The 23,115-nt window shown below is 41.7% G+C and overlaps 6 protein-coding genes across 8 annotated transcripts; 5 read left to right on the top strand and 1 right to left on the bottom strand.

Annotated features, from left to right (window-relative positions):
* Positions 1-4: 4 nt before the first annotated feature.
* Positions 5-1,855, top strand: pla2g1b (phospholipase A2, group IB (pancreas)). Its single transcript, XM_061037556.1, has 4 exons — positions 5-114; positions 196-337; positions 1,379-1,512; positions 1,718-1,855. The coding sequence occupies exons 1-4, from the start codon at positions 66-68 to the stop codon at positions 1,834-1,836; spliced, it is 444 nt and encodes a 147-aa protein (XP_060893539.1). The 5' UTR covers positions 5-65; the 3' UTR covers positions 1,837-1,855.
* Positions 1,856-1,895: 40 nt separating this feature from the next.
* Positions 1,896-3,359, bottom strand: asgrl1 (asialoglycoprotein receptor-like 1). Its single transcript, XM_061037555.1, has 6 exons — positions 3,170-3,359; positions 2,978-3,064; positions 2,822-2,878; positions 2,581-2,720; positions 2,305-2,417; positions 1,896-2,233 (listed from the first exon to the last, which is right to left on the bottom strand). Exons 1-6 carry the CDS (start codon positions 3,201-3,203, stop codon positions 2,080-2,082), a joined length of 585 nt encoding a protein of 194 aa, XP_060893538.1. The 5' UTR covers positions 3,204-3,359; the 3' UTR covers positions 1,896-2,079.
* Positions 3,360-4,537: 1,178 nt separating this feature from the next.
* On the top strand, positions 4,538-6,860 carry LOC132973897 (cytochrome c oxidase subunit 6A, mitochondrial). The gene is made up of 3 exons (XM_061037554.1): positions 4,538-4,692; positions 6,287-6,429; positions 6,542-6,860. Exons 1-3 carry the CDS (start codon positions 4,587-4,589, stop codon positions 6,629-6,631), a joined length of 339 nt encoding a protein of 112 aa, XP_060893537.1. The 5' UTR covers positions 4,538-4,586; the 3' UTR covers positions 6,632-6,860.
* Positions 6,861-7,702: 842 nt separating this feature from the next.
* LOC132973896 (uncharacterized) lies at positions 7,703-12,357 on the top strand. Its single transcript, XM_061037553.1, has 7 exons — positions 7,703-8,086; positions 8,187-8,361; positions 8,518-8,588; positions 8,673-8,846; positions 8,971-9,062; positions 9,140-9,211; positions 9,391-12,357. The coding sequence occupies exons 1-7, from the start codon at positions 8,071-8,073 to the stop codon at positions 9,532-9,534; spliced, it is 744 nt and encodes a 247-aa protein (XP_060893536.1). The 5' UTR covers positions 7,703-8,070; the 3' UTR covers positions 9,535-12,357.
* A 1,578-nt stretch (positions 12,358-13,935) lies between these two features.
* Positions 13,936-20,500, top strand: hps4 (HPS4 biogenesis of lysosomal organelles complex 3 subunit 2). 3 transcript variants are annotated; one of them, XM_061037548.1, is made up of 13 exons: positions 13,936-14,032; positions 14,164-14,286; positions 14,984-15,074; positions 15,204-15,347; positions 15,470-15,577; positions 15,738-15,854; positions 16,311-16,405; positions 16,500-16,572; positions 17,624-17,748; positions 17,864-18,524; positions 18,622-18,748; positions 19,181-19,292; positions 19,543-20,500. In XM_061037548.1, exons 2-13 carry the CDS (start codon positions 14,255-14,257, stop codon positions 19,712-19,714), a joined length of 1,857 nt encoding a protein of 618 aa, XP_060893531.1. In that variant the 5' UTR covers positions 13,936-14,032; positions 14,164-14,254; the 3' UTR covers positions 19,715-20,500. The 3 variants fall into 3 exon arrangements, with proteins under 3 accessions (XP_060893531.1, XP_060893533.1, XP_060893530.1); XM_061037550.1 differs by lacking the exon at positions 13,936-14,032 and adding an exon at positions 18,947-18,974 and having other exon boundaries at positions 14,059-14,286; positions 19,543-19,681; XM_061037547.1 differs by lacking the exon at positions 13,936-14,032 and having other exon boundaries at positions 14,060-14,286.
* Positions 20,501-20,589: 89 nt separating this feature from the next.
* On the top strand, positions 20,590-23,072 carry si:ch211-170d8.2 (uncharacterized protein LOC571755 homolog). Its single transcript, XM_061037551.1, has 3 exons — positions 20,590-21,520; positions 22,250-22,394; positions 22,518-23,072. Exons 1-3 carry the CDS (start codon positions 21,094-21,096, stop codon positions 22,861-22,863), a joined length of 918 nt encoding a protein of 305 aa, XP_060893534.1. The 5' UTR covers positions 20,590-21,093; the 3' UTR covers positions 22,864-23,072.
* Positions 23,073-23,115: the final 43 nt, after the last annotated feature.

Raw genomic sequence — 23,115 nt, 5'->3', positions numbered from 1 at the left:
CACCTGTCAAGGTCAGTGGTCAATAAAAACCTTTGAGAATTACGTTCAAAATCAACACCTGCACGATGCGTCTGGTACTCTCCTTCCTCATCCTCTTCATCAGCCTCCCAGCACGTGAGTTCTCTGAATATTTCATCCCCTCTTCTGACAGAAAAGAAAACGTTTTGAAGATAACTACTGGTTTTTGTCTCTCAGTGCTGGGTTACCGAGCTCTGTGGCAGTTCAGGTCCATGATCCTCTGCACTGTACCCGACAGCTGGCCCATTCTGAACTATGCTGACTATGGATGCTACTGTGGGCTGGGCGGCTCAGGCACACCTGTAGATGAACTTGACAGGTAACACGAATGAAAGTGTTTTTATTCATGGGGTCATTGGTGCTACTCTGTTTCTTGTCTTGCATGACCCCAACTTAACAAATTAAAAAGTCAATCAACAACTTTAGAATTAAAAAAAAAATGGTGTTTACCCTCTTAAAGTTAAACAGCTCAGTGTGTCAAAGATTGTGACGAACAGTTTGTACCTTTGAGACACCAAGTCATTTAAGGTGAAGTAGATTTAGTGTGAGTCTTTCAAACGTTTGCTGAGATATATTCTACAGAAAAAAAAAGTAATTCTGGAGCCGCTCTTTTCTTCCTCTTTTTGTAATTTGGAGAAATTGCCCCTTACACTTAAAAGATTATTCCAGGAATGTTTAATCAACTTCTGTCCTGTTCATTGTTAATATTCACTGGTTTTCTCTATCTACAATGATTAGAAAAATAAATATCCTGACATTTTATAGACTTAATGATTAAAAGTTAAACAAGATAAAAATCCACAAATGAATAAATAATATGAATGCAGGGGGCACCCCATGTATGGGGGCTTTAGTCCTCAATGTGGCGGCCCGGGTTTGAGTCTGACCTGTGGCTCTTTTTCCTGCGTGTCGTTCCCCACACTCTCTCTCTCTCTCTATCTCTCTCTCTCTCTCTCTCTCTCTCTCTCTCTCTCTCTCTCCCCGATTTCCAACTTTATTCATTGTCCTGTCACAAATATGGAGGCATAAAAAAGCCAGAAAATAAAACCTTAAAAATGTGTGAATTGAAATGAGTCTCAGCCTCTGGATATTTTATCTCCAAAATCTTCAAATTTCCAAAATCAATTTTTTCTTAGAATGACCTCAGAATGATGTTTCTGTCTTCATCTTGATAGGAGTAGTCGCTGTGTTGACCTATAATGACCCTGTGTGTGTGTATGTGTGTGTGTGTGTGTGTGTGTGTGTGTGTGTGTGTGTGTGTGTGTGTGTGCGTGCGTGCGTGCGTGTGTGTGTGTGTGTGTGTGTGTGTGTGTGTGTGTGTGCGTGCGTGCGTGTGTGTGTGTGTGTGTGTGCGTTGTAGATGCTGTTATATCCATGACAAGTGTTTCAGTGAGGCCATGCAGCATGATGACTGCTGGCCCATCTTAGACAACCCGTACATTGAATCATACAGCTACAGGTGTGACGAGGAGAGCAAGACCGTCTCCTGTCTAAGTGAGTGTCCAAAGAAAGAAACGTCCAACCTCAGCCACTTTGAGCCATTACCAGTCATGATTTCACTTTTAACAAAACATTAAGAAAAAGCTCTTCTGACATTTTGTACAACACAGCACTCTACAAGTTCAGTTTTATATGTTCTACTTTTGCCTCCTCTCTACTACAACCCATCTACATCTCTCTCTCTGTTTCTGTCCTTTAGATGACAACAGTCCCTGTGAGCGCTTCATCTGTGAGTGCGACAGACATGCAGCCATGTGCTTCGCCAAGGCAGGTTATAATGAAGACAACACCAATCTGCCCAGTAACCGCTGCAAATAAACCGAGGGGAGCATGAAGAAGAGGGGAACATCTTGTAGAAAAACAACTTGAAGGCGCCATTGTAGTCATACTCAGGTTTTATTTTCCAGCAAGAGCCTTAAACAAATTTCATAAATTCAGCTTTTACTTAAAGTTATACACTGATATCAAAAATATTATTTCCGTCGGTCTAAATTTGACCTATTTTTCAGAACACGTCAGGTTTTGCTCATGAGTCGCTGCAGCAGCTCTGATGGCTGTCTCTCATGCTTTGCTCTCACAGATGTATCTGTACGACAGGCTACAGTCTGCATCATTCCACAGTTTGCGTTTGCGTATCACAGAGGAGTGAAGCTGCCCGCAGTCCTCTCCGTTCTCTCTGAAGTCCCAGTTGTCGGGCTGACCTGCATCCCAGAAGCTAAACACACGAAAGAAGGAGGGGTGATTTGTCAGGGTTACCATTCGTTTGTGCTTTGAAGTTTCTCTTACATTTGGGTTGTACTGAAGTCAGTTCCATCCGCCCAGGTCCAGTGGTCCTCTTCTCTTTCCACGAGTCCGATCCAATAGCTGTACCGGATTTCAACTATTTGTGAAATGTGGTCCTTGAAAAAAAAAGCAGATTCATTTATTTTGAAGCCTTTGTTGGTCCTTGTAAATCTCTATGCATGCTACTTATGATAAATCTAACACATCCTTATATTGGAGCCTGAAGGACAACTCCAGTTTAAAATAAGGAATCAAACTTGATGTCAACTTTAAGCTCACCAGTTCCTCCACGTTATTCAGGACCACCAGGTGTCCGCCGTGTGTTAGGCACTGCTCCTCTGCTTTGCTCCAGGTCAGAGTCGTGGTGGACAGCAGGTAGCAGCTTCTCTGAAAAGACGACCATCCCTCCCTACATGATCCTGATTCAATGATGATTAGGAGAAGTTGAATGACTCTGTCAGAGGGAAGCACAATCTCTGATTTCTGCTTGTACTTCCAATTGAAAGTTTCCTGTGTTCACCTTTCACTGCGACAAGTTTCTCCAAGATGACATCCTGCACTGCTGCCGCTGCTTGACCTTCATTTTTTGACACCACAAAATAAAGACAAAGTTGAATAAATCACTTCAACTGTACGACTGCCTCTTTACATCCAGACTCAAAGAACACTCTCTGACCCGAATGAGCTGATGAAGTGGTTCCTGCTTTGCTGATTCTCTCGAGTTGATGTTTGACATCAGTGATTTCCTTGTTCAACTGGGAGACTTAAAGATAAGAAAATGATTAAATATTAGAGACAAAGTGTGTCCTTTTTGATATAAGAAAACTGTAATAATGGATAAACTTCACTAGAAGGTTTACAATCATACATTTGATCCCGGTGACCATCAGCAGAATCAACATCAGCAGCAGCAGGACTCCATACAGGAAATAAGCCACTGTATTCCTGAAACCTGTAATTAAAACGAGCTTTGTTCATGTTTCAGAGAGACATCCAAACTAATTTAATGAAGTGAAATCACATGTACACGTCTTATACCTTTTGTTGTTGGCACTCCGGGCTCTCTCTCAGGCAACTGAAACTGTCGGTATGATTCCATCATTGAAGGAGACTAGATTCTTTTGGACAAGACATTTTTTAGAGTGAATTATATTTCTGTCATTTGCATTTTAAAACAAATGTCTGCTTATAGTTTATCATAAAAGTGTTCAGGCTAAAAAGTCAGCATGTTTAAGGACAAATAAGAGGATTCTCCATGTTTGTTTTCAGGCTTAATATGTGAACTATTAACAGCTCAATTGATAAAAAGGAAACTCTGATCTAATATATTGTATAATACTCATATTTTTACAAAGATATGCAGATTAAATTAAACAATTTTCTAACACTTCCTGAAATGTAATACATCATTTTAAAGCATTATTATTTTCATATAAAAATCGGAGCCTGATCCCTGGTATGCATGCATGACACAGTTATTAATTCACATCTCTACACATTTCCATAAATGTTTTAATTAACGACCACATTTCTAGAACAGAAATGTGCAGCTTACAAAGTGAGCATTTATCACGTACCTTCATCAAGCAGTTTCTCTCTGAATGTTGGACTCTGACCATGTTATCACAGAAAGTCCTTCCCCTTTAAAGAGAAACACTTGTTTTTAAATGTGGCTTTTATTCTCTGATTATCTATCATGATCTACTGTAAGCTCGATTTTAAATCTTTCAGGTGGTAATGTGAAGACAATACTGAGGGGAGAATCTAGAAGAGTTTAGAGGATTTAACTGTCATGGTTCAGTCTTGTTTAGTTTGTTTATTCCTTGTGGTGTTCCTTATTGTCGGACGTATAGATGTTATATAGATGTCCCACTTCCTGGTAATTCCTTGTGTCTCCCAGTGTTTTAAACCTTTGTTGGATTTTTCAGTATGGACATTTTTAAAGTAAGCTTTTTTTTTTGCCTTTTGCCTTTTTTGTACTTACAAACTTGAAGGTATTATTCAGTTATTTTATGAATGCCTACATATTCTCATATTTTGGTTCAAGTTGGAGCTCTGGTTTAAATGTTCAAGTAAAGGAAAAGGATATCATCTTTTTTTATACCCCTATGTATATAGTTTCACATCGATATATAGTTTGTGTCTTGTGTTGTACTTTTCTATGTCTTGTAGTTGTAGTCGTAGCCTGTAGTTCTCGGTCTGGGCGCTAGGTGGCACAGTAGAGTGTCTCCACGTGACCTTTCTGTATAAATCACTTCCGGTCGCTGCGTCTCTCAGAAAGGAAAATGGCGGCTCTCGGACGGCTCTCTCAGGCGTTGCTGAGGTCTTCTTTGACCCAGAGCAAGCGTCAGCTTTCTGCTGCTGCTGCCCACGGGCACGGGGAGCAGACAGGTAATAAAACATTTAAAATAATTCACATATTTGGTGTAATATCGCTAATGTTTCCCACAGTGTGTAATGTTTGGACTGTGACCTTGTTGAGCTGTGTTAGCATTAGCTCAACATCCTTGAGCCAAAAACATGAAGCTTCTTAACGTGACGACTTTGTCTATAAAACATGTTACAGCAGGAACATGGTTAAACATTCACTCGTGTTGAGTTTAACTTTAATCTGTTTACATGTCGTTAAAGTGTCCTGTAAGAGCAACAAGACAGTCAGAGTCACTTCTCTGAAGTTAGGACAGTAAAAACTCATGAATAACACAAAGTTTTTAAGAGTCAAGTATCACATTAAAGCATATATAAGTAAAGATGCATGGATGTGTGACTTATAACACAGTTAAATATATATAAATATTGTACAGATCAGTAGGTATTCATTCCTTCATCATATTAGTAATAGACTAATAAGAACACAGGAGACAATAACGAGGGGCTGGTTGTTAGACCACTTTAAATGTTGATGATATTACTTAATGTCTGATTATTAGAAGCGAGTGAGACTTTCATATCGCTTAAAGGTCATAAAGCTTTTGGTTGAATGTCTATTTAGCTGACGGACTGCTGTGTTAAGTGTTGAATATTACATTTTAAGACACTGTAACATTACTTATGAGGTTCAAACACCTGGCCTAAATTTTATTTTTTTTAATTTAACCTTTATTTTACCAGGCAAGAATTGCTTGAGATCAGATGACCTCTTTTTCGGGCAAGGCCTGGCCAGAATGGTGGCAGTAAAAAAAACGAAATATAAGACAAACCTAAAAAGAAAGCACAGACATGAGAGAAAGAGACAAATACAGTCCAGAAGAGGAGGAGGAGGAGGAGATCATAAAAGATCACTGAGCAGCACAGTACCTTCAATTAAAGCTCCCCAATAATATTTAATTTGATACAAATAATTGTATAACCTCATTATGACCTGTTGTAAAATAATACAAATATGGCACCTTTTCTTTTTTAATGTTATTGAAAGACAACATTGCACATGCATCACACATGTACAGTATGTGTCCTTAGCAGATAGAAAGAGCACATACTGCAGTAACTGTCTGATTAGAGGCTAAATCTTAAACTCTGTGATAATACCGTCTGGATAGTTTTACATGTAGTCATACTTCAAAAGACCAACTCAGGCTTGTGTTTATTAGACTGGAAAGCTTCAGAGAGACAGGAAATGTGGGGAGATTGAGTGAAGGATGACATTCACCAAACAGCGTCAGGACTGGGAGATGAACTTTGCGACCAGTGTGATGAGGACGGCGGCGTTCACACATAGGACACCCGTTCCACTAGCAAAGCCAAACCAGCGCCCCCCGAGTGCTCCCTCTCTTTCTTGTGGCAGCTCTTGTCCAAAAGTAAAACTTCAGATTGGAGTTTGTTTTAAGCTGTGATACTAACATTTTCTTAAGTAAAACTAGTTGATGGCCGATTGGAAACAACTTATAGAAAGAGAGTTTCCCGTGTCCCCTCACTTAGAGTTTCATTGTGGTCTGATCCCATTACGGCTTTGTTTCAAAGTCTAATGATCATGTCTCTTTTCCAGCCAGGACATGGAAGATCCTCTCCTTCGTGGTGGCCCTGCCTGGTGTCGCTGTGTGCATGTTGAACATGTACTTGAAAGAGCAAAGTCACACCCATGAACAGCCGGACTTTGTCCCTTACTCCCACCTTCGCATTCGCTCCAAGGTCTGACATTTTGAAACCTTTCATGTTCTGAACTGACTGTTCTTAGTCACGTTATTATTATCAACATTGTGATCTCATCATGTGTTGCCTTATTTTCTCAATCTCTTCACAGCGTTTCCCTTGGGGAGATGGCAACCACAGCCTTTTCCACAACTCGCATCTGAACGCCCTTCCTGATGGCTATGAGGGTCATGATGAATAAACCCCTCCCTCCAGACCTCATAACTGGTACAGGGACCAGTCCTCCCCTCAGCTTCTGTTACCGGACCACACTCAACAATCACAGTTTACGCTTTGTTTTCTTTTTTTGTTTACCTCTGTGTTTCCTACATGGGGCACCTGAACAAACCGTTCTGTTACTTTGGACCATTAAACAAAATGTCTGCTGAGACTGAATTAACATAAATAAAGTAACTATTATTACCTCGAAACATGTCCTGTGTGCTTTGATTTTATACACAGTATACTTATGTTTATACAAAGCAAACTTGTGTACGGTATTTTGCATTCCAGGTTTTTCACCTGCAAATTAAGGTATTTATCACAGGAATAAATACAAATATAGAAATGATGAGTATCTGCTTTAATCACTGACTCTTACTGTAACAGCTGAAGCAAAATAAATGTGTAATCTTTAGACTAAAACAAGCTTTGTATGCTGTGGGGGGAAAAAAAACATGCAACAGTGTGATAATTAGATCCCAAAGTTGAAGCATTCTAGGTTTCTATGTGCTTTTGTTGCTCTTTATAGGCATTGAAGTGCTTTGGGGTGATTTCACTTGTCCCTCATTAAGCCTCTTCAGAGAGGTCTGTTTCAACCTGCTCTTTGTTTTTCACACAGGGGTGGGAGAATCGTCTCCCAAACAATGAATGAATGAAACTTTTATTGCCTCTAGGGGAATTTGCCTTGCACCGAGAGCAGTATGTGGACGTCAAATGACTTGACTTTACATACATGAGATGTTTCACTGTATGAATGTAGAAGGTGGAGTATGAGAACTAGGTGAAATCAGGGGAACTGATTCTGACTGAGTGACCCTTGATGTTTACTCCTCACTGGGTGTAATGTTCTTCATGAAGCCCTTTGCTGATCATAATACACAATTAGTCATCTAACCAGAATAGACAGTTTTATTAACCAATAGGCTGTCTCTGTACATTTGAATTGTCATAAATGACAAGTTACATATTTACATATTATGATTTCATTATCAGGTATTCCACTGGATTAAGTCATCTTTGCATCTCCTCGAAGTGTCCAATGTGGAACAATAGATAATATGATACGACGTGACGCGCTAAACCTGTCACGTGACGCGCTCTTTGTTCCCGGCTCCACCTCTGTCACGTGAACGCGCTTTAAGCCGAATTAGAAAAGCCTGGGTTAACAAAGCGCGGTGGAAAAATTGCTTAATTTCGCCGCTTTTCTCTTCCCCGTTTCAATCGCCTGGACAGTAGGTGAGATGATGCTTCGTGCAGTAACTAACAGTCGCATCGATTAAGCTCGGGATCATTGCGTCTCACGATCGTAGGTTTCGATTTGATTAGTAAATCTAGCATTGAAACATCTCGGATATCTGCGCGACCCCGCTTCCACACACAGGGGTGACCAATCGCACACCGAAACCCGGATCAGAATCCATGAACGCGGACAGAGGTGAGTTGTATGTCCACAAACTGTATTACTATTTAATAATAAGACTATTTTAATTGTTCAGTAATAGTTCCTTTCATTCTCCTGTGTGTTTTTTTAATAGATTACCTCATGATGAAAAAAAATGAGAGGGCACATTTTTTCAGCCCTAAGGAGCAGGACCTCATTTTGAAGTTGTATGAAGAAGAGAGAGAGATACTGACAGCCAAATCCAACACCACCAGTGCCTCTAGAAACAGAGAGGAGGCATGGCAGAGAATTGCAGATAAAATAAATGCGTAAGAACACATCTACATAAGATAAGAGATTATTAAAAGTCATTTTTAACACAAGTGTTTCTAATATCTGATATAAAATGTGCATATAATGTCACCGTACCTGATTAAAAACTTATTATTATATAGTATTATTACTGTTATTATTATTTTCTCCAGGGTTTCGGACAGCGGCTACAAAAGGACATGGCAGCAAGTGAAAGTCAAACATAAAAATATAGTCCAAACAGGTAGTCATTTCTTTCTTCAACTTCCTCATTGTTCAAAAGTCTGGCAGGATCGTCATGTTTACTCTTACATTTGTATTAATGCAGCAAAAAGAAGAAGGTTGGAGGTCATGAGGAATGAGTCAGGGTCAGCCACCCCGTCACTGAACTCTGCAGAGGAGGATGTGCTGCAGCACAAAGACAACCGGCTGAGGTTGGAGGTCCTCCCTGGAGGGGCCTGTATCGAGCCACTGACAGAATCTGAAAGCTCTCTAATGAGTGGTACGTTTATGAACCTCATTTTAATTTTTTTTTAAATTTTTTTATGATTAACCTCAGATTTCAACCCCTTTTTAAATAATCTCACATTTTAACTCAGTGTTGGTCTCCCTCTGTACAATCTCAGGCCATCCTGTCCTCCTGCTGCCTATAACAAAGACTGAACCAGAGAGCCTGAGCAGCGATGAGACAGACGTCAGCGACAGTCACTTTGAAGGGGTAGGTGCTATTAAACATGTCTTATTGAGGTTTTTTATCTTTGAGGACTGTCATACAGATTTTGTTACTGTTTGTAGGATGTGCAGAACAGCAGCTTCCAGGAGAGGGCCAACATAGCATGTGCTGCAACCAGCGACAGAAGTGCAGAGGTGAGGCTGTGGATGTTTGTTTAAGAGAGAGAACTAAAGTCAAACTACTTTATGAATCCCTCTTGGGGCATTTGGTTTGGAGCAGCTTGAACATCAAATACATAAACAATGACATACAGACAACAAATTAGACAACAAAGAACATAGTGAGCTCATGTGTTCGTATGTTTCTTTTACAGAGGCAGAAAGAAGACATACGGGCTCTTTACTGCAGCTACCTCAGAAAGGAGATGGAGAACCGAGACCAACAGATGGCACTCAGAGCTCTTAAAATGAAGAAGCTGGAGAAAGAAATCTTACTACTAGACAAACAGCTGATGTGACTTATCAAAGAAAATCACATTTTTTTATACACTGTTGTAATATGTTCAAACAATTCATGATTGATTTAATATGAATCAATCAATGAGTTAACCTTTATTTACACTGCAGAGATAATAGAAGAGCGACACTCGTGTTCCATGCCCGAGTCACTCACAACAACATTTTAAAGATGGAAAAAGAGGCGACTGTGGCTCAGAGGAAGAGCGGGCCGTCCTCTAAAAGGTAGGTTGGCGGTTTGATCCCCAGCTCCTGCAGTCCACATGTTATATTGTGCGAAACACTGAACCCTGAATTGCCTCTTCAGTCATAGTGAATGTGTGACATTGTTATTTGATGGGCTGCCTGGTGCTTTGCATATATCAGCCCATCTGTGTGTGAATGTATGTGTGGAGCAAATGTACTCGCTTTGATTTTAAGAACCACTTACAGTATATGTAGAAAGTAGAGAACGCGCTGTATCACAAATAGATAACTAAAAGGCCAGTCCACTTTTCCGAACAGGCAACAGATTAATGAAGAGCATTAAATGTGTTCATTGAAATATAGGTTTCTAAGAAAAAACGCCTTAAAACTTGTTTAATAGGTTTAATTAATTACTATAGTATCTAGTACAAATTAACTGTAATACCAAAAAGGTACAGTCTGATTATCCACACTTTCGCCCCATGGTCTTCCTCGAAGTGCACATTTGCTGGAAGGGCTCTTAGTGGTGTGCGTTCAAAGGGGCTGTATCTGTGAAAACAGAACTGGGACAGAGTCACTTCTGTTTGGGTTCAGCAGAGGAAACCTGCTGCTGGCTGTAGTATTGTTCACACTATAGCTGCAATAATTAATAAGAAATGTACACCAGAGTATTAGGATAGGATAATACTTTATTGATCCCCAGAGGGGAAATTCGGGCTTTGCAACGGCACAGACAAGAAAGCTCAAAATACACATTAAACAGAATAGATAAGATAAATAAAAATAAAAACGGGGTATGTACAGTACAAAATGAATGATGATGTTAACTATGCAGGGAATTGAGACAGTATTTGCAGAGAATGACAAGATAAAGTGACATCAGGCCGTATCGGGAGAATTCTTCTCCTGCTATATTAAGTTAATATACCTGTTTCTACAGCTAATGTGTGCCTCTGATAAGAGCTGCAACGTGTCACTCTTTTTCACTTTGTGGTTAATGTTATTCCAATTGGAACTGTTTTACAGCCAGGTTAAATTGAGATATAACCTTACACTGAAAAAGAAGTTTCTTCTTCATTGTCTCTCTTCCCTGTCAGAGAGCAACAGTTGTTGTGCTTCCCCATTGGTTAGCTGTCCGAAACTTCATGACACTGCAGGGATTCTGGGTAAAAGCCTTAAGCTGATGCACACTTGCAGAAGGGGTGCATAAAGGGTGCAACACTAGAGAATTGGGACGCCCTTCGGTCTTTCACCCCTTAGTGAGTATGTGCGATATGGGGGCAAAAGGGGCAAAGTGTGGGTATTGGGACGGTGTATATTTTTCCCAGGAGTCAGAAGAACTATTAGTGAAACAGAATCCAGACTCATGGTTTGTCCTGTAGACTCAGATGTTGCCTTCAGAACAGTAAGTTTGTTTATTATGGGGGGGAGTGAGGATCTATCTGGTTTGCAATTTTTCTGTAAACCTATTTGTCGCTGACACAGTTTTGCATGTTGCGTCCGTAGATATGCAACAGCACACACACTCCACAGTGTTCTCCTCAGGCTGCGACAGTATTGTTATCTTCACTTGACTCGCTCAAAGGTCATTACACTCACAGAATTGTCCGGGTCAAAAAAAAAGCCTCAAAGCGGGCACGAGGCCCACTGAGGGTTTTCAGGAGGGTGCTGTAAAGGAGCTCCTAAAGGATTCTTCATCACATGAATGATTTAGTGAATCTGCACACTTTGGACCGGGTTCGCCTGTTCTGTAGCCCACTGGATTGATGTGAATGAAACAGTTGATGTTTTTAATGTAAAGGTCAATTTGATCCATCAGCTGAGTCATGTCGGGACTATTGCTCTTTTATACATGTTCCCCAAATTAAAGCAGCAAATGAGCAGACAAATGAGAACAATGAACGTCATTATGTTCCACATTTTGTTGTGAATATCTCCGGTCATTGACAGGATGAGTAGAAACATCAGCAGACATGTATTATCTTCCCTCTGGATGTTGTGCTGGGCCTGTCCTGCTGCTATCGCTGTGTTTAGCTTCTTCTTAGAGGTTTTTTATCCATGGAGTCTGGGCTGCAGCACATAGCCTGTATGAGGGCCTTCACGTGCTCAGCTGCTGTTTCACTGTCAACTGGAGATCAGACACTTTGTAAACATTTGTTCAAAATGTTGTGTTAAGATCTGAAAAACAGAACACGAGTAAAAAGTTTAAACTGACACCAAGACTCACGACTCTTTGCGTATGATATGACAGTCATGTTCTAAGGCTGGCCATCTATGAAGTGAAGAGTCTGCTTCAGAATATGTCTCCCTTACCTTGAAAAAGACTTTTACTTTGGTTCTATGTCTAAATGTATTCACATTACCTACAATTCACTGAGCAGACGCTTTTATACCTGGATATCTTTATGGTTTAACTGTTTCATGCTGGAATACATTTGTCTCAAAGTCTTGTTTAAAGGCTTAAAGTTTCTACTAATGCCTCTTTTCAAGATCCAGCATCTTCATAGTACATGTTTATTTATTACATATTTATGGACTTTCACCGTTTGATATTTTGTTCATCAGTTGTTTTTTTATTTTTTATTTTATTCTGCCTGTTCATGATGTTTGTCAATAAAAGCCTTCATTCATTTCTTAAACTTGTAGTTCAGTCGGTGAGTGTCTTATTGTGAAAGTATCTGTTGTTGTTTGAGACTACAGGAACAAAGTGTCTCATGATGTCTGAGTGTTTCAGACTATGGTTTCGACAGACAGGCAGCTGCATACAGAAACCTTAAAGAGCTGAAGCCCTTCTTCATTCTCCAGCTCTCCTGTCAGCTGCAGGTTCACTGTCTCTGAGGTCTCATCATCCAGTGACCCTGCAGCACATGCACGGCGATCACTGCCAAGTCAAAATGGCGGACTGGTTTCCACTTTTTGGGAACAGAATCACTCGTCCAGAGATAAAGGCTCAATGTACCCGATGAAGTAGGATCCCAGATTCAGGTTTTTTTTTTGTTACATGTCTGCAAAATCTCTCCCGACCAGCTGGTTCCAGTTTGATCGCGCTTTAATCCAGCAGTCGGTTGAGTCGGCTGTGCGCGCTCCTGTTCAACTCATGAAGGCATCGTCAATCGAGTACCGAAAACACGTCTCATCCAGACTGTAAATATTGGCTTCTTCTCGGCTTCATCAAGAGATACTGTGCTGTAAACGTGTTTATTACGCTGTCTGTGCACATGATTGGCGCCATATAGTTACTGAACCCATGTGTGACATTCCCTGAAGATACATGGATTTCTTTATTGGTTGATACTTTTAAATCTGATTGTTTGAGTAAAGCAAAAATGAAAGAAAAACAAAACAAAAACAGAATAGTATGTAAAAATCTTTAGTTATCAGTGTGAGAGATAGTTGTTAGAGTTATAAGTTCATGCTCTCCTGCAGCTGCAGACAGAATTAAGAAGAACAAGGAGCTGAAGTTATAGAGTCTATCAAACTCTAGACAAAGTTACTTGACATAAAACAATTTTTATTCAAAAGTCAAACTGTAAACTAAAGAAAAGTGAACTCAATGTCTATCTGGGCTATCAAATGTTTATCTTTGGAAGCAAATGAAAGCTTGAGCACATCATCATAAATGTGTTAGATGGAGTTAGAGAATGAGCGCTTGTAATCGTTGTTGTGAATCAGGACATTGGAAAAAAAAAGTTGGAAATGCTTCAAGAAATTAGAACAATTTCGTTTGCAAATGTCAGCAGATCTATTTAGTGAAAACTAGAATATGAGTCCAATTTAGGCATTTGTAGGTTACAGATTCACGGAGCCCTTTTTGTAGTTTATAGTATTGACATTTTTCTTTTAATTCACTGTCAGACACACATGTTGAGTTTTTTATTCAACCTCCTGACAGAAATATAAATACACCACGTTGAACATGACGATTTGTCATAGAAAACCTGATTTTATAATGTGATAGAATATAATCCAGGGGTCTGGATAAAGATATTCAAACATATAGGCTGCGGTTAATATGAATGCTGGACTTTCTCACGTTGAGTAGATGAGCCTGTAGATGAACGGATTTCTATTTCGTAGAATTACTTCCTCCATGCAAGCTATTGTTTTTGGCTTGTTGAGCGATTGTGAACGGCACACTATTTGTCCCTGACAGCTTGCCATACGTTCACATGACTTGAGCTGCGTGTGACTGACCCGCAGGCGCATTCCTCAGGTGGCAGCAGCAGCAGCAGCTCTGTGACTGTCTGTCTTCACTGAAGAACAGGGCACACACAGGGGATGAAACACTGCCCATCGCTGTCGTTGTGTAATGATGTAACATCTCTTTTTCTTTACCAAATGTCGTCCGTACTGTGTTTTGTTGTTGTTGTTGTTGAGGATTTTGAAGCCTAACATCTTCTCGGAGGCGCGGTTACAACATCCACTTGTACTTTTTTTGTTCGCAGCATCATAAGCTGGTTTGGTTGGAAATACATGGATACAAGATATAACCGATGACTGAGAAACATTTGGCTTTTTCTGGGCTGTGTGTCGGCGATGGCTGAACTTATGCCGTCCAACTCAAGAAGGTAAGATTAGCTGAGATTCAGACCTGTTTCAGTTTTGTGTCAGGTTTACAAACTGGCTCTGAGCGTGAGCTGAACCCTCAGTCCTCATGCTCTCTGGACACACCACTTCTATATACAGTCTGTTGTTCAATCCTCCTTCCCCTAATAAGCTTAAATTAAACCTAATAGTGTTGTAAACGAAAAAGGAGGCTTACATTTTTTGTTGTTATTGTTGTTGAAACCTGGCACACACATCAAAGTAAAGTTTGAAAGTTGTCCAGTTTACCTGCAGACTTTTCTCCTACACCTGTTTATGCAAAGAAACTCAAATGTGGAGCAGAATCTAAAATCTACACCCATAGAATAACAAAATAGTTTATTATCATGTGTGTGAGCTTACATTGTTGTGACACATTTGGGCTATTTCTATTTGTTGTTTTGTTTGTTATGAAACATAACTTAGTCCAAACCAGTTGTTTTCTAGGCGAAATAATAAAGTGTAATTGATTGACTGCGACATTCGAATTGCTAAACAATCACAAGAACAGTTTTAATAAATGCTTGTCATTTTTTTTAGTCAAATGCTTATATAAATAAAACAGCCGCCTGTAGCATCAGAGTCCAGGGAAACCATTCATACAACTCTGAAGACAATGTGAACATCTGAGTTTGCTTTAAGGCCATTACATTCAGACTCTTATTTGTATTTGCGTTGCAGGTGTACTTATTTCTTCCTCTACGATGGATCAAAAGTCAAAGGAGAGGGCGACCCTACAAGACAGGGAATCTGCTACTTCTACCCTGAAGAGGTTTGACCCTTTAGACATGTGAAAGTTAAATGTTAAACAGAGTTTGTTGACTTTGACGTCATTTGATACTTTCTCCTTGTCTGCTTGTGTGTTGTGTTGTTTTAAACCACACGTGTGTGTTTCTGTCAGACCTCTTTAGATAGGCAGGATCTGCTGTGTGGTCAGCTCGCTGGCGTGGGCCGCTGTGTCTCCGAGCTGTCTTTGTCTCCTGTGCGCATACTGAGGCTGCGCCGCAACAAGTTTGCCATCCGCATGAAAGATGACTTCTTCTGGGTGAGTGAGCACACATTCGTCCTGCCGGCGTCTTATATAAGCTGCTTCTAATGTTATTTGTCCGTCCTTTTTCCCCGAACATGACCCTTTAATGTTATTATTATTTTTGTTGGATCTCTCAGGCTCTGGGCTGCTCACTGGAAGTCCCCACCAGCAGTGTGTGTGAGCTCCTGGATCAGCTTATAAACCTCTTTTGTTTCTACAATGGAGCCGTCAGACGGAGCTACCAGGTGCAGTACTCTCTTATCTATTAGTGGTGTGTTTTAAAAAGACTAGATTAGTGCACAGTTTTTGTTGTTTTGTTTTTAGAAAGATTGAATCTGCTTTGGTTCTTTTTTCTTATTTCACACTATTTGCACCTTGTAATCTGATCTTTGCTTTGCACTGCAGATAAACAGTCGAGAGTTGTTGGCTGCTCGATGGGCGCAGTACCTCTCACACCTGCAATCAGGATGCTCAGAGCTTCATTACATCTTCAGCTGCTTGAGGACTCTTGACTCGACTAATGTAAGAAAACATTCATGTTCAAATGAGTCCTACACTCAGAGCCTGCAGTCATTTTCTCTCGAGCTACTTCTCATCTGCACACCGATGTTTTCAGACAGGATATGAATGTGTCGCAATGTGCATGACGTTGAGAAAGAGCTCGGTGTGTCTTGGCCAACATTTAAGCGCCTTATCCTTGTTTTATTCTTTTTCTACCTTTTGAATAATGTAGTGACTGAAAAGGTTGATTGAAATTCTCTCGTGTTTTCTGGATTATGTGAAACACAAAGAGACATGCCAAGTGTCATGATATAGTAGTTGATGTTAAAAAAGTGAATATTCCAACATCCACAATCAAGTATAACAGAAATAATTAAACTACTACAGTAATGTCCTTGTGCATTTTATATTTATCACCTCTTGATTCATGTCTTCTTACATGCACTGAAAGGTAAGACATTGTATTCTTGTCCCCAGGTTGATCCACTGCTCCTTCTCAAAGCTGCCCTCATCCTGCAGGCATGTCAGCGCTGCCCTCTAGTGTTAGCAGGCTGTATTCTCTTCAGAGGAAGGTAAGCTGACATTTTAGCAAACTCCACCTGACAGCTGGAGACTTTTAGTGAAAAGCAGTTTGGGAAGTCTGACTTTTCTTTGTTTCGTCTGCAGAGTTGTAAGCACACAGATGAGTCCACAGCTCACCATGAAGGTGATGGTTCATGAGATTGAGACATACAACAAGGTAGGTCATGATGGCCAAAAACCACTAAACGAGGCGTTGACGTTTGTCTCCTCCCTGAAACAGATCAGAATTGCTGTAGTTGTGTGGGTGACATTTTTACTGACCTCACACATTTTCACCCCCCCCCCCTCCCCTGGACTTTTGCACTAAAATCATAGGAATAATACAACTTGTATTTCACTTTGAAAAAAAGAAAACCCTAGAGTGTTTTTACACATGCTCAAAACCCCAATCAGCAGAAGATTTGCAGACACTTTCAGGATGAGCTACATGTGTGAACGATAACGGCCACATGAAGTGAGGATAAGCCCGTGTGTTAACGCAGCAGGAAATATTCACTGCAAGCGAGCAGGAAGGGGCGTTGATGATTGTATCACAGCAGCTTCATATTATTTACCGTTACTGTAACATGTTATTTGGGGGTCCTTTGTAATAATGGACGGGAGACCTTGTGTAGTCGACTAGTAACTTTTATTCAACTCTCATAGTCCGTTCCTTATTATCGTCCCCCTATGTACACATACATACATTAGTTCCTACTTATCTTCTATCATTACAGTTACCCGTCCCAGAGATTTAGTTCCAGACACATTAGAGGAGTAGCTTTATTAAAATACTTTAACATTTGGTTCATGTTTATTAACTGTCTGCCCAGAGTCTGCTGAGCAAATTGGTGTAACCCTCATAGAACCCTGTAATGCTGAAGCCAGCAACTCGTTAGCTTAGCATAACATTTTATTGTGTTTTATTTGTACCAGTAATTATAAAACAACCATTTGCCATTTTATAGGGTCATGTGCTTTACTATTTCTTTGGAGGCGGTTCAGATTTGTTTCCTATGAACAAAGCTGGGCGAACTGTCCCCCTTTTTTTCAGACTTTATGCTAGGCTAAGCTAACAGGCTACTGGCTCTAGATACATTAGTCAAAAAAGTAATTTTGGTCATCTTCTCTACCTTCCCTCAAGAAAGATAATAAGCATATTTACCAACACTGAGAGCTATTCCTTTTACAGAAGAAATTCCTAAGTGGCTGTTTTTATGTTGACTTAGGCCCCGAGGCACGCTGTGGAGAGAACCTCCAGCCCATTTGGAGGTGACGTCTGCGCCACCACCGTGTTCCTGACGATGTCTGAACTTCAGTTCTTGCAATCGGCTCCTGTCGACAAAGATGTCAGGTAACCTCATCCCCTATTGAGCTTGGGTAGCTGCTTTACAAATAGTTTGAGTCACAGAAGCTCTTTAAAAGAAATGAGAATTTCAAATATCTCAAACTGTTTTCTTACCCTCCAGTTCCCATTCAACCCCACACAAAGACACACCCCCACAGAGGACCCGCCTCTCCAGAACGTTGTCGGATATGACCTTCACAGAGTCAGAGACTTCAGATCCAGGTTGCTCTCAGTCTTACCTCAAAGTGTCCTATAGCCCCCACTTGTCAGACTGCTCAGTTTTTAGCCCATCTACATCGCAGAGCACCGCAGATCCAGTAAGCCCCCCACCACAGCTGCTTGAGTCTCCTCTGTCAAATGGAAATCACTCTGATGAAGCTGACGAGGAGGGGCTGGAAGTTTCCTATTACCACAGTTTTCTCAGCAACGAGGGTGGAAGCAGTCGGGTACATCTGGACGGAGACAGCCCAGTGTTTGAAGAAAACCCCCTTTTAAACGGAGCTGGGGAGGATGGAGACGCAGCTTGTGGAGCTGACTTTAGAGGGGCGGGGTATGGGCATGAACATGAAGAGAAGGTTTTGGAAGAGGCCAGCAGAGGTGTCAGCTCTCCGGGCCGTGAGGCAGAGATGAGCGGCCCTTCTCCTTGCTCTGGCTCCTTTGATAACTCAGAGGAGAGCCCTCTGATTCCCATGATGCTTTACCTGCACCGGGTTAAAGGCCTGGTGCTGGCTCTGCTGGCAGAGCCTCACTTCTTAAGTGACTCAGCATCTATGGAGGAAGTGGTGAGAAAAAGACACGCTAACAACTGTGCATAAATGTGCTCATTTGTGTGTGTGTGTGCCTTTGTCACGCTAATATTGGTTCATGGTTTGTGTCCAGTATCACAGTAGCCTGGCGTCACTCAATGGGCTGGAGGCCCATTTAAGGACCGTCTCTCCAGGAGCCCCAGGTACTCCAGGACCCTACGTCTTTGCCCATTTTGACTGCATTCAGAGCACACTGACAGGTGAGGCTTCTGTTATATTCACGTATCTCTTTGTTCCAATATTACTAATACTGTATACCTCTTGTCTTTTTCCATAACTCTCATGTATCTCTTCACCTCCTATCATATTCATGCATCCCCTCTCTGAGATCTCTCTTTTACTCTGCTTGGCTGTCTTTCACTGCTTCCACTTGTCTCTGATAATTCTTTCTCTTCCAGTTCCCCAGCTTTCACTTTTTCCTCTAGAGTGAGTATCTTCCGCCCCTGTGTGTCTCTACCTGGGCGGCACAGGGGATAGGGGGGGGGGGGGGGGGGTTGTTTATATTTGTCTTTGCATGAGCTAACGGCTAATTAGTAAGACTGTGATCAGCATTCTTTTGTGCAGCAAGCATGCCTGTCCAGGTTAATGTGCCACTGTGGGACTGACTCTCTTGTTATTGTGTGTCTCTGCAGCCAACCTGTCTGGTCGACCAGGGGGAGCCCCGGAGCGTCCTTTTGTGAGAGCCACATCACTGCTTCACTCGCATTTCTGTAACACTGAAACTCTGCAGGAGGCTATTATCAGGTCAGTATGGCAGTGACATGGTGGTGGTGGTTGGGGGGGGTTTATCAAGCCTTTCATGACTCAACACGTAAAAGTCGGGGGTTGGGATTGGATCTGTCAGTTCTTGTAGTCTATCATCGCATCCCTGCAAAATCAACTTCTACTTGCATGGACAACACTCAAACATGCCGTGCTAACTAAAGAAGAAAACTGCTCTATATTTTTTGTTTCTAATGCCATGATGTAAGTGTATGGGACATTTTCCCTGCAGGAGTGCTGGTGCTGCAGTGTATGGAACCCGCAGCGTGGCCCAGGAGACTTACTTCCAGCAGTATGGGGGATCGCTGAGGAACTCAGGCATCCCTAACTACCAGGACAGTGCTTTCTCGCTGCCCAGCAAGGCCCGACACAGACTGCTGAAACACGGAGTCAACCTGCTCTGAGGTCACAGCGTCATGATGTCTGCTCTCAGTGTTCAAGAGAAGCTGTTCTCTGTTAATAAGTAGAGCTGTCCTGTGAGTAAACTGTAAAATCTAAGAAATGTTTATAACATGATTTCAGCTCCCTCTGTTTATTAGCTGCTGTAGTTGTTCCTCCAATAGATTTCAGCATATCGTGTGTTATGAAACCTTATTGCACTTATATTCAGAACAGCGCTTAGAATAAAATGTACCATTAGTCTGACAGAGAAGATTGTCGGAAGATGAAGTTACGTTTGCAACCAGGTCTTTGCTAGATTAAATACAATTTGTTCACACTTCCGCCCCATTGTGTTAGTAAAAACCTCACTTTTTCTATCCAGGGCTGAAAAGTATGAAGTATGAAGCGTCTGTTTACACATTTAGTGAGATTTACACTCTGCATTTATATCGTCTTTTCAGTCACATCCACTTGTTTTTATTAATTTAATAGAAAGTGTATACTGTAGCAACATTAAACCTTTTCTATCTTAGTACCCAATCATGCTATTCCTTACAGCACACACTGAAAAACCTTATTGGTTTATTGCATACATTTATCAATTCTAAAACAAGCTTGTTTCATGTGTCTATTTATTTCAAATCAACTGTTTATTTTTGATTTGACTGTACAGCTGTTAGATCTACGTTTTTTTTTGTTGTTGCCCTTTAACAACTTCATATGTATTGGAAAGTGTGCTGAGAAGGGATGCACTGTGATTTACTGTAGTGTGTTATTGGTGGAAATTAAATGAATACATGATCCTCTCACTCTTGGGTCCTGTGTGAACTACTTTAGCGAATGCTTGTTTAAAACCACAGGAGTTACACGGACTTATGAGGGTCATCAGCGGCCTGCATGTGACCCTGCAAGCCGGACCCATTGTTTTCAGACTTGGGATTTAATGCTTTGTTCCAAAGTGGTCACAACTAGCCTCGGGAAAGACGTGCGCGAGCCCTATCTGGAAGCCAAACACATGGTCACAAAACCTTTTTATTCATGTTGTATGAGAATGTTTTCTGTACGCATGTGTTGTAAATAAGATCGTTCTTGATGATCCAAATATGGAATCAGTAGAGTCATTAGCTAAGTAGCTGAATTTGAATGGATGGGCTCGGTGCTCTTCGGGGCGCCTCATTATGCACGCGCATTAAAAGAAAACAGTGGGGGGCAAATGGGTGGTTAAGGGCATGGAGTAAAAGAGGGGCAGGGTCTGTGAGCAGGGTCAGGATTCAAATTCTAAGTGGTAAGATGTCCCCATTGTCAGTGGGGTATATAGGAGTCAGAGAAGACTCATTGGAGGCAGAGTTTGGAGTTGGCACCACACAGAAGCTGACCCGACGAACTGGATTTAGTAATCGCAATGGCCTCTCTGTGCTGCATTTGGATTGCTTTATTTCTTCTATCAGTAATGACAAGTGACAGTGGAGTATTTGGTCGAGCGGTGTACGCGCGGGGATTTCTGTCACAGTCGCCGAAATCCGCGGGCGAATCCTCCGGGCAAACTTTACGCGTGGACGCGTCGAGGCGGTGGAGACGCGGGGTCGCCGGGTCGCACCGGGAGCAGTGCGCGGAGCTGGCGGCGCCTTGGCTGGAAAACACGAAACAAACTCTGGAGGATAATCCAACAGTGCTGCAGCTCCGCGTTCGGCCCTTTTCCCCAGGCGTCTCTCGGGGCCTGGTGTTTCCAGGAAAGCATCTTTTCAGCTTCGTCAGACGGGTTTACCGCTGCTGTCAGGAGGGACTCAACTGCAGGAGCGTAAAGGGAATACAAGGTCGCTTGAGAGGAGGTAAGACAAAGGACATCCAGCTGAACTCATGTCTTCTTAGGTTGGAAATCTTTTTCTGTATGACTTTGACCTTTTCCTATGTGTGTAATGGTCATGCGTGGCTCGATTTAAAACTACAGTAGTACATGGCCCCCGATGAGCTGGAGTCAAAGAAAAAGCAGCAACCATGCTGAATTTAAATCTTTGCTTTTGTAATCAAGGTCACACAGCTAGTGAGTCCAGGTTTAAATGAGGACAATCTTGTTACCTCTACTTTGGATCAAACATTTGGTCAGATATGTAAAATCCAGAGGACTGTTGAGATAGCAGACAGCAGTTGTTTTTTTAAGATACAGCAACACTTTTGAAGATTCACACGTGCAAGATCCCATTCAGACTCACAAAAAGCTCATGACATCACATTTCACAAAACAGATGCATGATAGGGGAAACCCATTGTGAGAAATAGTGACACTACAGTATGTCATAAGCTGTAAAAGTGAGACCACTGTGCTACATTTACAGCTCGATTCATGCAGCTAAACAGAGGACAATGTTATCTGCATTCAAATGGGTCTTAGCCGGCTTAATGTCTCCTCCAAGTATTGTGGAGAAATCCTGCTGACAGATTAACGAGGTTTGAGGAGTGAAAACATCACCTCTGCTGTGCCTCTGATCCCTGGGATTTACCAAAATCCAAAATGGAGCCTGTGCTTCTTTTAAACTGACTACTCTTCTCCTCCTCCTCAGATACAGATGTGGAGTTTCTCCTCACTAGGGACATTTTATCATTGACAGTTATGAGAGCCGAGCTCCACCTCCAAGTCTCCAACCCGCAACATCTGGACATCCACCCTGTGCTGTCATCCTTAGCAAAGCGTGACCTTCCAACAAGGTAAACACTTCTCTTCATTTGATCTTCACTCGCCCCAAAATTCACATGAATGTTTCATTTCAACCTCGGGAGTCGCACAGTTGACTCAAGGCGTCTGACTCTGTCTTCTCTCGCCTCCGTCAGGTACAGTTTGTGGTCTCGGGCTGACACGGTGGAGCTGAGGTTGGACCTGCTTTGGCTTTTCCAGAGTCTGCAGGAGGCCGCTGGTGGTGCCAGAGGGGGTCCCAGTTTGGTGAACATGCGGCAGGTGGTGTTTTCTTCCAGAGAGGATCGAGCAGGAGAAAAGCCCTCTTTGGGGGCTCTGCAGGACACTGATGGCGATATGTGGGGGGGAGGGGACGCCAACACGCTGCCTCCTCTTGAGCTGGGCTTGGTCCTGGGATGCAGTCAGGCTGGATCGGAGGTGTCTTGCAGAACTGGTGGTGTTCACCTCTCACACACACCTTTCATTACTCTGTACTACAGGTGAAGTCAACCTGAATCAGGACCGTGTTCTGAAATGTCTGTCGGCTCACGCAGCTGACTCAGGGAACAAAATGATGCACTTCAACATCAAATCTATTATTTATGAATGTTATTTTTTGTGAAATATATTTACACACATATGTAAATAGTGAATATGAAATACTGTATCTTTATGGAGTTGTTCTTTGGTTATTAAAGCTCACTATAACAATGTCTTACTACTCATAGTGTGAAGCCATTTCTGTCCGTTGACATT

Source organism: Labrus mixtus, chromosome 5 (genome assembly GCF_963584025.1).
Source record: "Labrus mixtus chromosome 5, fLabMix1.1, whole genome shotgun sequence".
NCBI classification, from domain to species: domain Eukaryota; kingdom Metazoa; phylum Chordata; class Actinopteri; order Labriformes; family Labridae; genus Labrus; species Labrus mixtus.
The sequence above is the reverse complement of the archived record's forward strand: the minus strand, read 5'-3'. Positions and strand labels throughout refer to the sequence as shown.